The sequence below is a fragment of the Rhea pennata genome, chromosome 1 (genome assembly GCF_028389875.1).
Source record: "Rhea pennata isolate bPtePen1 chromosome 1, bPtePen1.pri, whole genome shotgun sequence".
Taxonomy (NCBI): Eukaryota; Metazoa; Chordata; class Aves; order Rheiformes; family Rheidae; genus Rhea; species Rhea pennata.
The window spans coordinates 67,113,461-67,127,180 of NC_084663.1; the positions used below are offsets into that span (position 1 = coordinate 67,113,461).

Below are 13,720 nucleotides of genomic sequence, written 5' to 3' on the forward strand. Positions count from 1 at the left end.
TCATAGCAGTACGTTCACAAGAGAAAAAAGTGCTTGCTTTTAATGTACAACAAAGATTTAATGAAGAATAGTGGTCATCATTTGAAACTAAAGATTATTCACTTAATAAATGCAGCCAACTTTTTGCTAATTATATATGTTTCCACTATCATTCCTAAAACAGTAAATTAAGCTTTAGGTCAGTATTTACTACACTTATTCTTCTAATATTTTCAGTATTTTTAATTTTTGAGCAAATACAGAAAAATATTTCTCTAGTGCATGCAAAAAAAAATGATGTGAACGTGATACCTTTATTTGAGCTTTCTGCCTTGCCATAATTAAACTGGTCTAGGGCTTTAAGGTTGAGTTGTACTGATGTGGATGGTGGCAGGGTGCTAGCAGCCCTTTCTGTTTGCACCTGCGTTGGCTCAGTTGCATTTTCATCCGTGCATTTGCAGCTTCTCTCAACACAGGAAATACATAAACGTTGAATCTTTTAAAGTTTCAGGATGGACTACGCAGAATATAGCGCATACGCATGACAGGTAATGGCAGCTTGGACCCTGGGAGCGCTGTGTTCAGCAAATGACCGCGGGGATAACGGAGACCGAGGGACTCTGCTCCTGCCCTGACTGGTGCGATGCTTGGGGTGCTGGCACCTGCCGAGGCAGCCCGTCCCTGCTGGGACACCCCCTCCACCCCCGTGCCCGTTCAAAGGCCGTTGGCACAACCACTGAGGCTAAGTAACAGCAAGTTTTGTTTTGCCCGGCTTCCCACTTAAGAAGGTGGCCGGGAGGGGAAGCTGAACCCTCCAAAAAGCTCCACAGCCGCTGCATGCACCAAGATAATTAACTTCAGTCGGAGAGTTCCCGTGCACGGCTGCATCCAGCACAGGGGCTGCTGGCGGTCACAAGGCAGCCCGGCGGGAGCAGAGCTGTGGAGGAAAACTGGTAGCGCAACAGTCTGCGATCCTCACGATTTGCGTACAGGGGGATCGCTATCCCCAGGGGTGGGGAGCGCGTTGCACGCATTGCAGAGGACACCTTCCAGTTTGGGTTCACCCAGGAGGAACCCCTGCTTTGCACCCTTTCAGGCTGCTCTGGAACGGGAGCTAAACCAAGAGCAGTGGGTGCTGGGGAGGACAGCTGGGAAAGTTACTTCAAAAGCAGCTGTGAGATGTGACCTGAAATGCTAAATGCATTTCAACAAATGCCCCCTTGGGTTGGTCTGAGCAGCGTAAAATCACACCCGGTGTCATGTGCCCTGTTCCTCCCGACCAAGCAAGGCATTTTCAAGTAAACCCAGCTGTTTGCACGAGGGCAAAACCGCTCCGGATCCCGCCGCTCGGAAGCGTGCGAGCTCCCCGCGGCCCTCCGCACGGAGGAGCTGCTGCCTCCCGTCCTGCCCCCGAGGCGCTCCGCAGAGGCGGCGCTCGAGAGGGGCCCGGGCGGCGCGCACGCAGCCGCCCCGCGGCTCAAGCAGCTTTTTCGGCCGCTTTCTTCACCCCGGGCCGGGGCCGGAGGCAGCTTCACCCCCAGGGAAGGCGGGGACGGGGGGGGGGGACACAGCCGCGGCCCGGAGCCGCCGGGGCACGGCACCGCCCCGCACCTGGGCCCGCCCCGCGGGGGCGGGGGCCGCCGTGCCGAGCCGTGGTCGGGTCGTGCCGAGCCGAGCAGCGCTGTGCCGAGCCGCGAGCATGCCCCGGGACGGCGGGGGTCCAGCGCCCTGAGCGGCGCCATGCGGAGCCGGCTGCTGGCGCGGCTGCGGCGGCGGCGGCTGCGGCGGCTGCTTCTGGCCTTGGGGCTGCTGGCCCTGGGGCTCTGGGCCGCCTACCTGGAGCTGGTGGCCGGCGGGGCCCCCTCGAGCCGCGGTGAGTTACCCCGTGGGGTGGGCGGCCAGCGGGAGGGGAGGGCTGGGGGGCGCCGGCCGCGCCGTCTGTGGCCGCCGCCGGCCCCCTCCGCGGCGGCGGCGGCGGCGCTGGGAGCCTCCTCGGCGCCTCCGCCGCCGCTCGCGCAGCAGCAGGTTCATCTGGCGCAGGCTTCCCGGGGTAGGGTAGGGCTGAGGGGAAGGGCAGGGAGTTCCTCGTTTTTCCCCTCCGAGCGGAGAGAAACCAGCTATTTCTGATAGCGTTCTTCAGGGTTTCATGTTTCTTCTCTTTATTTATTTTCTTTTTTTTCCCCCACTTGTCAGGATGTTTTGCACGGCCCAGGGTCTTGTTGGATTGTTGCCTCTCTGCTGTCGCAGTGTTCAACTGAAATCACCGATTAGTGCCGTTTAAAGGAACATTATCAACTTAGATTGGCCCTAATCGGTGGTTTCATTTGGGGAGGAGGAGGGGAAGGGGTTATGCCTAGGGGAAGTAGTTGGGACACTATGAAGCTAGATTGCACTACAAGTCTACTTCACACTACATCTTTCATGCGATCTAGCCAAACCGCTTACAGCACACCAGTCTGCTGATACCCCCTAAAATATTCAGAGGAAACTCTAAAGGTACATGGAGGACTTCTGAGGTGCAGGCAATGCAAAGGGAGAAAGGGGGAGAAAATCAGAAAAATAGGCAGAGAGAGGGAGGACAGAAAAGATACGTGGGGTAAGCAAGTTTTGTTATGAGTTGGGTTCTTCCCCTTTCTTTCTAGACGAGGATTATTTTTTACATCCTTGTTATAAAAATCATTTTGTTTTAAGACTGAAACTGGAAACAGTGACAACGCTACAGTCCCTACTGACTGGAACAGAAGATGAGAAAAATAATTACATTACATAAAAGTTCATTATATAGGAGTTCCAGATTCTGCCAAAGACAGCAGAAATGATGCCTACTGATTGCAGAAGGTATTTAAATGCTGCTGAAAGGGTGGCAGGGTAAAACTCAGCGACAGGCAGCTCCTTATGGGGTACGCAGTGTCACAGAGCAAGGGCAACCCGCTGCGAGCTGAGGCTCTGTGGGTGCGATGGGCACTCGGCATCCCGTTTTCCTGGCCTCGTGAGGAGGATCCTGGAAACCCCTAGCAGGAGGAAGGTTAATCTGTGATCCTCCACACCCTTCCTCTTACCTCAGTACCTACAAAAGGATGTTTTGTTTTAAGAGAAGTCAGAAGTTGGAATGAAAAACAAATAGTATTTGTTTTCTTTGGGCTGTTACGGCTAAGTAGTGTTTTCTTCTCTTGGGAGAGGGGCAGCTGTGTTGGTGGCTCTGCATCGCGAGGCCTTCCAGCGATCGCGGGGAGCCGGCCTAGCAGGGCCTCCGCTCTCAGAGCAATTAACGCTCCTTCCCCTCTCGTTTTGGCCTTGTTTTCCTTTGCCCTGTCCCCGGTGGGAACCCTGCAGTAACTCGTACCTGGGGACCAACCCTGAGCTACAGTCTCAGCTTGTCTGATGCAACAGCCTTCTCAGTTATTGTTCATAAAATAAAAAGGCCATTTACTCGGTAATTTTTCCAGGCCAAAAGCTACAAGACTCTCCATTGGGGGCAGAAAACTGTAGAGCTATTAGGCTTGGAAGGAGGCCTACAGGAGATCATTGTTTGCGTCTCTCATGTCTGTAACAGATCTCTTTCTTTTTGGCTCACTAGAAGGCTTTGTGGAGTAGCCTGTGTAGGGAAAGGCAAGTGCCTTTCCTCTTCCCAGAGCTGAGGCTGGTTCCTAGAGGATGTGCCTTAGAGCGCATCTCCGGTCACTGTGGTTCTTCCAGAACTTTATATTCTTCTTTTCCCCACCCGGTCAGCGTGTGAGGGAGGAAGCAATTGTCAAATGGCCTAAGTGGGCATTAAAGTAAGCGATGTTTAAAAATTGAGACCCTGACTGTCCTCCCCTTTATGCGTGTACAACTCTACTATTCAAGAAAGTTAAGCCTGTAAGTAAGCTTGTGTGAGGAGGATAAGGTCTTAACAGAATACATTGTAATAACTTGAACGCTGGTGGTATAAATCAGTGCCCTTAGCTTCTATGGAGTGTCACCAGCTTATGGTGGAAGGGGCTCTGGCCTTGAATGTTCATTTTAATGTAACCTTAAAGTCAAATATTGAGATGCTAGCTTGAGGTGCAGAACTTGTACTCAGAGTTTGTACTTTTTTTCTCTTTCAAACATACATGTGTGGCTGGCCTACTGCCCAATAGGCATTTATAGGAATCTTAAACAAACATATTTACAGCTGAGTGAAGAAAAACAAGCAGGCTGATGTGGGTGAAAGAAGGCTATAGCTCTCCTCACAGGAGATGTGGCTTGTTGTCATCCAAAACAAGTTGTAACAGGCAGGACACTGCCTCCCTGCCAAGAAACCTGAGGAGTCGGAGACTGTCCTTTTTACTCGCCGCTGCTGTCAGGAGCTGACCAGTTTGGAGTGGCATCTGTAGCAAAAATGCTTTTCTCATCTTTACTAGCTGTCACACAGCACAGGTCACTCCCCTGTGAGTGAATGTGGGGGAGAGGCAACTTCTTTTTTCCTCCAAGGGTGAATGAGGTGTGTTGGGGTGAAGTACTGAAAAAATCACAGAGCAGGCAGGTCTGGAGGTTGAGTCCTTTCTCTTCAGGATGCAAACTGCTAAGCTGTGCCCTGCCTTTGCTGTGTAAATGCTGCTGGCCTTGCAGAATGGCTCGGAGGGGAAGGAGACCAAGCCCAAGGAAAGCTCTTCATCAGAGAACAGCTGTCCCCAGGACACCACATCTTCACAGGAGCTCCCTTTGGATGAACAGGACAGCAGAGCAGGGACTCCTCCCGGTGCCCCTTCTTTCCTCCTCTTTGCCCAGCAGTGCTCCTTGTCGGCACCCACGCAGAAAGGTATTTTGAGGGAGCAAGGCTGGTGTCAGAGAGCTGTGCTCTTGGACGAGGAGGACGTGCCACAGCCGCGAGTGCTCCTTTTTGCTTTAACACCTTGTGTCAGCTCAGTAAAAGTAAATCCCAGACCCTGAAGAAATTTAGAGGTGAGGTCAGTTCCAGCCACTGCTGTGCAAACTCTGGAGTTTTTTTCCACTGCAAAGAGCACAGTATCTTGTAAGGCTATAAAAGCATTTGCACTAACTTCCTTGTTGCAGGTGTGAGTGACATACAGAGCAGGGTGTGCAGGATTAGATGAAACTGCTGGGAGGTGCAGCTTGGACAAGAAGAAAGGGATGCAGGGGCCCTGCTTTAACCTGCCCCTCCTGGCTGCTACAACTCACCCCTGTTCTTCCACATTTCTTTGTTGTGTGTAAATAGCACAGGGAGTATGTTACCTCCCTATCTGAGTTGGTGACAAGCTAAACAGCAAATGGGTTTTGTCCCAGTTTTAGTGTTTTGGACTGCTACTTTTCTAACTCAGTAGAGCACAATTCCACTGCCCAAAGAGGGGTGCAGAAGAAACAGTGGAGACATGCCAATAAAATGCCTTCTGAAAGGTCACACTTTCCTTGTGGCAAGGCTTCCATCTACCCATGTATGCAGCCTTTTCTTCCCCCGGAAAAAATGTCATTCTGCCACCCCGGCTTCACCCTGCCATGGTGGGCTCTCTGATCTTCAGGTCTTCAGACTACTATGAAATGGTGCGAGTTTCTTAAACCCTGACCTGAGTTTTGGTATGCATGGGCAGGTGCACACATTTATATGACAAAAAAAAAAAAAAAAAAACAACTGGCAGACAGCTGAAGTTGCTCATTTAGAGTAATGCATCAACTTCTTTCTCTAGCCGCTGTGCCCAGGCACCTTCAAAACACCTGTACTAAGTGTGAGTACACTTGTGTATGCAGGTTCATTCACATGCACAGGGCTGACTTTTGCAATCACTTGCGTGCAAGGTTACTTGCCTGTACATGCACAGTATTGCTATTTTGCGTAGGTAACTGCACAAAAGATTACTGTGCGCCCATGAGGAGAGATTCAACCATGTGGCCGTCAAACAGTGGCTGAAGTATCTCTGTTTCTGCTCTGTGGAAATTGTTGGCTCAGAGAAAAAGTTAAACTAAATAATGCTCCCAAAGTGTCTCACCTTGACTGGAGAGAAGTCTTGGTAGCAAGTGAATGTCCGTACTGTGAAGGCTGCATTTGATGTTTCTGTGCTTTAGAAGATAGTAGTGAGACATTCATTCACAGGGACTTGTGCTGAGCAACCCCATCCCCCAAAGCATACCTTGAGCTGCTGTTAAAGAAGCTGTAGAGAGAAGGATGCAGCAGGTGTCTGTAGTCACTTCAGATGGGACGGATTTTTCACTTCAAGGTCATCAGTTAATTCCCGCAGGAAGATGATCGGAAGTACCTTCACATCTTGTTCCACAGTGGTGTATGTAAAGTGGGTTGGTAATTCCAAGTCTGTATCCAGAGTGCATGAGTTACTAGCACAGTTGGTGCCCTCACTGGCACGTTTTGCTTTCAGGGGCCCTGGACTCTCTGCCATCTGGATCATGCAAGCGATTGCTCTAGCTCAGCTGTGAGATTTGCCCAGGTGGCAGCCAAGGAATGCCTGGACCTCATGGTGGCTATGCTTGTCCAGGACCACAGTACACTTCCACTGCTGCTGAGGCATGTACCACAAGTTGGTTGTAAGCCTAGCTCTTTCCCTTTCTTGACTTGAAGTCAGGTAAAGTTTTGACTCCAAAGTAGCCATGGACCTTTCTCTGGAGAGGCATTGAATGTTTGACCCCTCCTCCACACGCAGGAGCTCATGAGAATTATGTGTGTTTGTTGTTGGTGGGATCTGCCCATGCTGTGCAAAAAATTGAGGGGATCTTCTGGGGCCAGACAAATACTGCATGTGATCATTAGAAAGGGACTCTTGCTCAATCCCTTTAAGTACGTACGTTACCTATGATGGACTCGCATAGTGATGTGCCAACGCAGCATGTATTCCCGCGTCACACCACACCTTGTTGAGTCAGATTGGATCGAGATGAGTCAGGTATGATGGAGCTGTGCCCTCCTGTGCATCTCCTCCTCACTATAAGAGTAATGCTATTGTCTTGGCGATAGCAGAGTAATGCTATTGTGTTCTGAAGATTCATTCATGCACATAGCTTGCTTGCATGGAGCTATCTGAAATGGTAACATGAAGGCTCTGCCTTCCTTCATCTACAAGTTCAGGCAAATGCAAAGGTGGAGTGGCCCTGAGAGAGATGACTGACACTATCTTTCATCTAGTGATGTCTGTAATAAGGTAAATAGAAAGTTTTCCTAAAGACAGAGGCTGCCATGTAGGTTCTGGTAGTAAGGGATGAAGTGATGATAGGGTTGTTTCTCCAGCTGATATAATAATTTCCTCAAGAACTGGTGGAGTTGTGTTTTATTGTGGATTTCCGTTTTATGTTTGTTCCTGCTGTACGTCGATGTTCCCTTTTACAGCCATTTCCTGATTCAGTTGCTTTTTTTCAGACTTGCAGTAATAGCTGAGGAGGGCTTTCCAGAAAAGGAAATAAGCTTTTTTATTATTATTATTTAGATATGATGTGAGATGTAAGGAGGAATCCATGTAACTTCTTGGGTGGAAACAGGTGCAAACCTTGTCCTTAGATAGTTCTACTTTCTATGATCTTAGAAATTCATAATCCTTGTGTTTAATCAGCCAAAGCAAAATACACCTCCAGCTTCGGGTCTTTGCAGTCTAGATGAGCCTGAAATGAGCTCATCTCTTGTTACCATCCCAAACTTGTTTCTGAATGACTTCTGAGAGCCAAAAAAAAGGTGGAGGAGGGAGGAAAGGAAGGAGCATGAGCATCAGAAGTGCAGGTACATGCAACAGAATGGCAAAGGAAACTAGATCTGGCTCTGCTGGCCTTGGCTGGGATCTTGAGTGGGCCTCCTCTCTGCTTCTGTTCTCCTGAGGACTTTCCCATACCATTTGAGCACAAATACTTTGATATGTTTCAAACTGAGCAAAATATCAGCAGTGGACAACCAGTGCTACTCAGTAATGTAAAAGCACTAAACACAGATCAGAGACTTGGCTATGAGGTCTACAGTAACAGACATGCTTCATCTTTTTAACTTTCTTTTTCACTAGCCTACTGGATTGTAGGTAATGGGGACTAGCAGGAATATAAGTAAATGTGTGTTTCACTGAAATTGCTGAATTCATACCCACTGAATAGTGGTTCATTGTCAGATGTTGTTATATCCCATTTACCAGTAAGTGTATGACCTAGCCTGTAGAATTGCCTAGTAGACCTCTCTAAAATGAGAATAAGCTGTGTTAATGATATGTGTATTTTTCCCTGCTATTCTAAACAAAGCAGAAACAAAATGTTTCTGCTTTGCTTCAAGAGGCCTGTTGTTCTCGTGTCATTAACATGGGCTCTTTATTTGACTTGGCCTGTATGTTTGGTGTTGGCAGCTCTGACAGCTTCCTCGGTGCTGCTGTTCATTTGAGGCTAGTTAAGATCTCTCCAGCCCTTCTCATAAATATTTCACTTCCTGAATTAGCTTTATTTCTATTTTTTAATATTATTTTATGTAAAATTCCATCAGTCATGTCTGCATGCTATTCACCCCATCTAGGACACAGAGAAAAATTTGTAATGGGTTGAGAATATCTTGTCCAGACCATCAGGTACTGATGGGCTCAATTTCCTTCTACAGCACTCCACTAGCACTCTGCACTAGCACTGCCTGTCATAGTCCATATTTTGTCCTAAACAGGCCAGTTGAGTGTTTTATTTGTTTTCAGTCACACAGACAGTTACGTAACCTGCTGCTGGACTTTGTTCTCCTGTCACGTATGATGGAAAGTGTCCACAATCACCACCTCTCCCTTTTACCAAATTACCAGTGATCCCTCTTCCAATTTGTAAAGCAGGCTAGTATGGTAAAAACTAACCAAGGTGTGGATCACCTAGTTTAGAGTTTGTTACTGCTTATTCTCAAAACGCTAAGTCCTTCATTTCTTCTTCAGTTTTCTAGTTAAAACTCCAAACCTTGTGCCTAAAGGATGCTTTACTCCCATAGGTCATTTTTTTCTAGCATTAGTAAGTTTTCTTAAAATTCACTATTCAGGAATCTTTCTGTCCTTCCCTCTGCTATTGAGGACAGGCATCCTGGCTGAAGCCTCAACATTGCTATTTCCAACATCTTCATCATGTCAGCTTTTTTTTTTTTTTTTTTTTTTTTTGTCTGGGTAGACTATTATTTCATCTTTTTAGCTTTAATCCAGCAGGTCTCACTTTTTCAGGTGATGATTTGGTGGGATGGTTCCCTTGGAGTATCTATGTGGACCTAAGCTCATATGGCCCTAGAAGAAGCTACAGTGCCAAATGCAGCCTGCATGGCAGGTGGAGAAAACAATATTTGCCAAGTCCGTGCTTTATTTTTCGTGGTGTGTGGGCCAGCGTGTGCTGCTAATGCCTGAAGCACCAAAGATGGTTTGTTTTCAGCCATCGTTCTTGTCTCCTCTTGCAGGCAGAGGCAAAATTCTCTTTATAAAGGTGTTGGTTTTTTCAGCACCTACTACAGCAAAGGATTCTATGGGAGAAGAGAGCATGGGGCAAACTTTGCTTCACTGCCTCCTCCTCCTCTCCACCACAGGGTGCTGGGTGCCTGCCCCACCCTGGGCTGCTCTGGCCTGGTTGCTGATGCCCGGGGCAGTTACCTGTCCCAGGTGTTCTGTGGCTGCTTCTTAAAGGAAGAAGGAGTTCGAGGAACAGGTTGAGGGACAGTTGTACTGCACTTTCCTGGGAGCTTGCCTATCTTCCGATAGAGGTACTCCAGCACTGCCTCTGTTTAGGTCTCCTTCTTGGTCCCATTTGGTTTTGGTCCCATCTTCAGGAAATGGGACTCGCTTTGTAAGATCAGGGTTTGAGAAATTTTTAACCTTAGTATTTTTTTCCTCTCCCCTGCAGTTACTACTTGTAACTGATGCTGCCGTTACCCCGTTTGTCGTGCTGTGCCCTCACCCCAGCATGTGCAAGTTCTCCTAACACAATATATTTCCATGCTGTTCTTGTAGGGTTTCTCCAAACACATCTCAATGATGTGCATTTTTGCAGGGCAGAGGAGGATGCGCTCTGGCTTTGAACTCCAGCTGCCCTGTTGTCTCAGGTCTCGGTAGGAGTTTCGTTTGTCTGTGGCGTCTGATCGCCGTCTGCCTTCCATGAGAGTCAGCCTTGCTGGATGATTTCCTTTGGTTGGCAAATTGTAATTGCTTTGCCAGTTAATCCTGGGTCTTCCAGTACTATCTCTGAACTCTTTGTCCCAATACCTCTTGCTTCGCAAATGACTATTATCATCATTATTATTATTACGTAACCTTAGATTTTTTATAAACTATTTTCACCTTTTCCTTCTAACCCTGAGTTTTACTTAGATATCTTACATAGGCATACTGAGGGGAAAGAAATATTTTGGTGAGTCTTGCAGCTCATACAGAATTAAAGGCAGGAAGAAGGGTAAAGTGAAAAGTAAAGCAGGTGAGAAGAGGCAGAACTTGAGGAGAATAGAGAACAGGGATTATTTCACAAAGTAAGAAGTAGCCAAAAATCAGGCATGGCAAGACAAGTGTCGGAACAGAGTGATCAGAAATGCCAAGAGCCACCAGAAGTTGTAAGAGGGAAATGACTGAAGACTACATTAGAAGCAAATACTTGGGATTTCAGGGAAGCTGGAATCGACAATCTTGGTTGCAGAGATCAAAAAGAGAGGAGATGTTGAAAGGACTGGATGGCACAGAGTAAACCTCTGACTCACAGTTTTGAAGGGCAGGGAGGAAAATGCAGAAATGATAATTGCAGAAGATGGCAGGGACCGTAAACAGCTTCTGTCTGTGCTGCGGTGGATAACAAGGTATTTGGTGTCATAAGGATGTTTAGCACCTCAAAAATTAGTATGACAGTAGCCGTTTACTGCAGTCTATATCTGCCAAGACATCTGGTTTCTCTGCACAGCGTTGTGCTCAGTGTTGCAGCTGCTCTACTTGGCTCACAGAATGTGGTTACCTGTGTTGTCCTGGGTGTCTAGCAAATGTTCAGCGCTCTGCCGTTTGTTTCCGTAGGAAAAAAAAAGATTTGCTAATATAGTTGTGAGTTTATTTAATATCTGCCCCCCCTGCTTACAAAGACTGTAAAGTCTCTTTTCCCTGGGTATGGCAAAAATCGAACAGGAGATGGTTTACCTGTGCATCATCCTAAACCTCTCTTCAGGTAGCTTAATTCAGAAACTTCTTGGTTTTTTTGCTGAGGTTCAGGCTACCTGTGCGCCTATCATAAGTGTTAGGACTTTCTTTTGGCCTTTATGTCCATGCTTTGGGGATTTTTTTTTTTCGCCTGTTACACAGAGGGACGGGTATTGTTTGCAGGAGCCTCTGTGAATGTGCATTCAGGCACAGGGGAAAACTCGCCGTGCTCAGCTTCCACCCCCAGCACCACCAGCAGGTTGTGTTTCAAGGGCTGTCTCCCCCAGTGGAGGTGGAAGCAGTAGAACCGCCAGCCTCAGCAGTGCATCCCACTGCTGGGTAATTGTTTCCTAGTAGGCAGAAGGCATCAGCCTTTCCCTCCTGCCATTCCCTCTGTTTTGGTGCTACATGGCAGACAGCTGTTGACACAGCAAAAGCTCTAAGACCCTCAGCACCAAGCGAAGGCTTTTCAGTGCCCAGGAGGTTGTTGGTTAGAGATAAGGGAGGTGACCCTACCCTGGCACTTGTCCCTTCCTTCCTGCCACCCCCAGGGATGCCATGCGCCATGGGGCGTTTGTTTCGCATCCACGTGCAGCATGATGGAGAAGGATCAGGTAAGGGAAAGAACAGGACCAAGCACTCATTTGTGCTATATGAGCTGTGTTTGCAAGTTGTGTTTGCTTTTGACTGGTGCACTCAAGCTAGGGCATGAGCTTCTGATCTGTCTATAAAGATGTAAAATGCATGCAACCCTGTGAAGACCGTGAGAGTTTGCAGCCCAAATTACCAGTGATCCCTCTGGGCAGGCTGCAAGCACTGCTAGAGCTGCCCAGGCCTTAGGAGCAAATCCCCATTTGGAGCTGTGATTTCGCCTTTCTCTCTCTCTCTCTCTCTCTGCGTTGTGCAGGGAGGGACCTGCTTCAGCAGCACAGGCTCCCCTCTGCCTGCCACGGGTTTATATTTAGCTGGCAGTGTGTAGCCGTGTGGGCTGTTCGAAGACAGACTCTCCCAGTCATTCATTACCTCGGTGCTGCCCAGCTTTCCATAGCCTTTGAGCTGCTTGGGTGGAGAGCCGGATGCTAAAATTAGCAGAGAGCGCTTTTCTTGCCAAATGCAGCATCTGACCCAGCCGAGCTGGCAAGGCAGGCAGGGAAACGGTCTCAAATCTTTGTGTGGAGCATGCCCAGTGCCTACTGGCTTCTCGGACATCCCACCGAGAGGGGTGAGGATGCCCCGCTGGGGGGGGGGGACACGCCGGAGCTGTGGGGGGAATTGGGCACAGCCAGGGCAGTCTTGGGACATGATAGGAAATCCTGACTCCCTGAAACTCTATTTCCTTCTCTGTCTCCCTCCAGACGTCATATAAATGGGCAGGGTGGCCAATTTCTGCCCCTGGATGTCTTCAGAGCAGCAGGCGTAGGGAGCGGTTCTCCGGGCAGATGTGGGATTTGGCTGCTGCAAGAAAACTTGTGCGTGTTTGCCACTCCCAGCCCTGTAATAACAAGCTGCTGAAGGTTTCACTGCCCACAGGAGCTGCCCACCCTGAATGAGCACTTGTCTCTCTGTTAGCGAGCTAGTTCCCAGCAGCGCAGGCTGAGGGGGGAGCTGTGGTCTAGTGGTTACAACTCCAGTTGGTGGGGGGAGGATGCAGGCTGTCCCAGTTGCTCAACAGCTGAGGCCTTAAGAACAAGCCACTTCAGCAGGCTGTGGCCCAGTTAGCCTTGACTGCAGAGATGTGGATGGTGATAGTTACTCATCCTTGCGAAATGCGAAGGACAGTGAAGTGCAGAGGGAAAGAGGGTTGTTTCGTTACTGCCTATTACGCTGGACCCAGCCTGCCCTGCTGATACAGTCCTACTGGTTTGGCTGCCCCAGTGGATTTTGAGACCCACTTTTGTTAGTGGGTGTAACACAGGAGCAGAAACTTGTCTCGGGGCCCCTGAGGAGCAATTCTCACCTTTGACATTTCCCATTCACAGTGTTTGCCTGGGTCGCACAGCCTGGGGGAAGAAACGGGTGCAAAGGTGCAGCAGAGGAGGGGGCTCCCCTAAAAATCCCCTGAAACCCGTTCTCCCTTCTGCCTGTGCTCAGGACTGTGCCCTTCAGAAAGACCCCTCTGCAGTATGGACCAGGGCAGCACCATGGCAAATGGTACCCATCGCAGGGAGGCCTGCAGTAAGCTGTGTGCGCCGCTGGTGCCTTGCAGCTCAGGAGGAGACGGTCCGAGGGGCAGCAGGGGTGTGGTGGAGCGAGGCAAGCACCTCTGACAGCCTGAGGAAAGCCCAGAAGAAATGCAATCAAGGCTTGTATTGAGACTTATTCCAGCAATGGGTTGGAGTGCTGTAGGGCTGTGCCCTCAGGGTGTCAGGATGCAAGAGCTGAGGGAGAGTAGAGCCAGGTTTTAGGATGGAGATATTAGGAAATGTGTAGTTCACTTTGTGAAGGGCCTTGGCTGCAGGGGACTCTGTTTCCTGAGTGTCCAGACCCCAGAAGGGCAAGGAGCTTGGAAAGGATGCTGGCAGGCACTGCTCACAGGGAAAGCCAGGCCAGCTGTGGGAAGGAAGGGGGAAGAAGAAAAAACAAACAAACAAAAATCCTCAAATCCCCCTCAAAATAGAAAAGCATGTTCATGGTCTTCCCGATGACTGATTCTGCTGAAATGAGGGTGAAAT

At 48.9% G+C, this 13,720-nt stretch overlaps 1 protein-coding gene across 1 annotated transcript in view; it reads left to right on the plus strand.

Moving 5' to 3' along the window:
• Positions 1 to 1,719: 1,719 nt before the first annotated feature.
• B4GALNT3 (beta-1,4-N-acetyl-galactosaminyltransferase 3) overlaps positions 1,720 to 13,720 on the plus strand; it is a 67,477-nt gene continuing 55,476 nt past the window's right edge. The window contains exon 1 of the mRNA XM_062567376.1: positions 1,720 to 1,852. Coding sequence (XP_062423360.1) covers positions 1,720 to 1,852 — 133 coding nt within the window. The remainder of the gene's footprint in view (positions 1,853 to 13,720) is intronic.